The 874-nt window shown below is 67.6% G+C and overlaps 1 protein-coding gene across 1 annotated transcript in view; it reads right to left on the bottom strand.

The window, feature by feature from the left end:
- GAA (glucosidase, alpha; acid) overlaps nucleotides 1–794 on the bottom strand; it is a 7,776-nt gene extending 6,982 nt beyond the window's left edge. The window contains exons 1-2 of the mRNA XM_009886836.1: nucleotides 736–794; nucleotides 276–511 (exon numbers count right to left, since the gene is read on the bottom strand). Of these exons, the coding sequence (XP_009885138.1) occupies nucleotides 276–511; nucleotides 736–794 (295 nt within the window). The remainder of the gene's footprint in view (nucleotides 1–275; nucleotides 512–735) is intronic.
- Nucleotides 795–874: the final 80 nt, after the last annotated feature.

Consider the following 874-nt stretch of genomic DNA (forward strand, 5'->3'; position numbering starts at 1 on the left):
ACCCACCCGCCTGCCCCTCACCGCCGGCCGGGAGCACCGTCACGGGGTGCAAACCCAGGGCTGATGGCCCCAAACACCACCCGAGTCAGCAGAGTTCTGCCCCGAGCAAGAGCCCGGGACTGTTGGCGGGGAAGCAGCTCCCCAGCAGCGCAGAGCAGAGCCCCAGGGGACACCAACCCGACCTGGGGACGATGGTCCCATGGGCTTGCTCAGGGCTGAGGCCGCGTCCCAGAGCTCAGCCAGCACAGACACCTTTCCCCAGCCCCAAACATGACATAAGAGGCCGTGGGTCGCCCCCGCCAGCGCAGATGAGCCGTCTCCCTTCCCTTCAGCCCCGCTCCATACCACGGGCGCCATATCCCGGTTCCAGAGGGTGACCCTGGTCCACGCCGTGTCAAGGACCAGTGGTGTCAGGTGCTCCCCCAGCCCAGAAATGAAACGGGAGGGCAGGGAGGTGGAGATCTGCAGGAACTGGTCTGCGAAGAAGAGGGGCGCGACAGTGGTGTTCAGCCTGCCGGAGAGAACGGGAGACTCCGGGAAACAGCCGTGGCGAAGCCCAGTGGCCGGGGAGGAGGAAGGCAGCAAGCTGGAGGGCTGCCAGCCCTGGGGAGGGACACGGATGCTCGTCACCACGTGAAACAAAACCAGGTTTCAGCCGAGCTCTGGGATTCCTGCTCCCCTTCCCAGCCACCGCACTGCAGAGGGGGTCAAAGCAAAGCCCCCGCAGCCGCTGACTGCCACCCCGCTGCTGTCCCCAGTGTCCCCCGCTGCACCCCGGCTCCCACCCCGCGCATCGCTGCGGCCGCTCTCAGGTCCCGCTTCCAGACCGAATCCCTTGGGGAAGGCGAGGGGAGCCCGCGCTCGGCTCGGGGCA

This window comes from Charadrius vociferus, unplaced genomic scaffold (assembly GCF_000708025.1).
Source record: "Charadrius vociferus isolate BGI_N301 unplaced genomic scaffold, ASM70802v2 scaffold1116, whole genome shotgun sequence".
In the NCBI taxonomy this organism is placed as follows: domain Eukaryota; kingdom Metazoa; phylum Chordata; class Aves; order Charadriiformes; family Charadriidae; genus Charadrius; species Charadrius vociferus.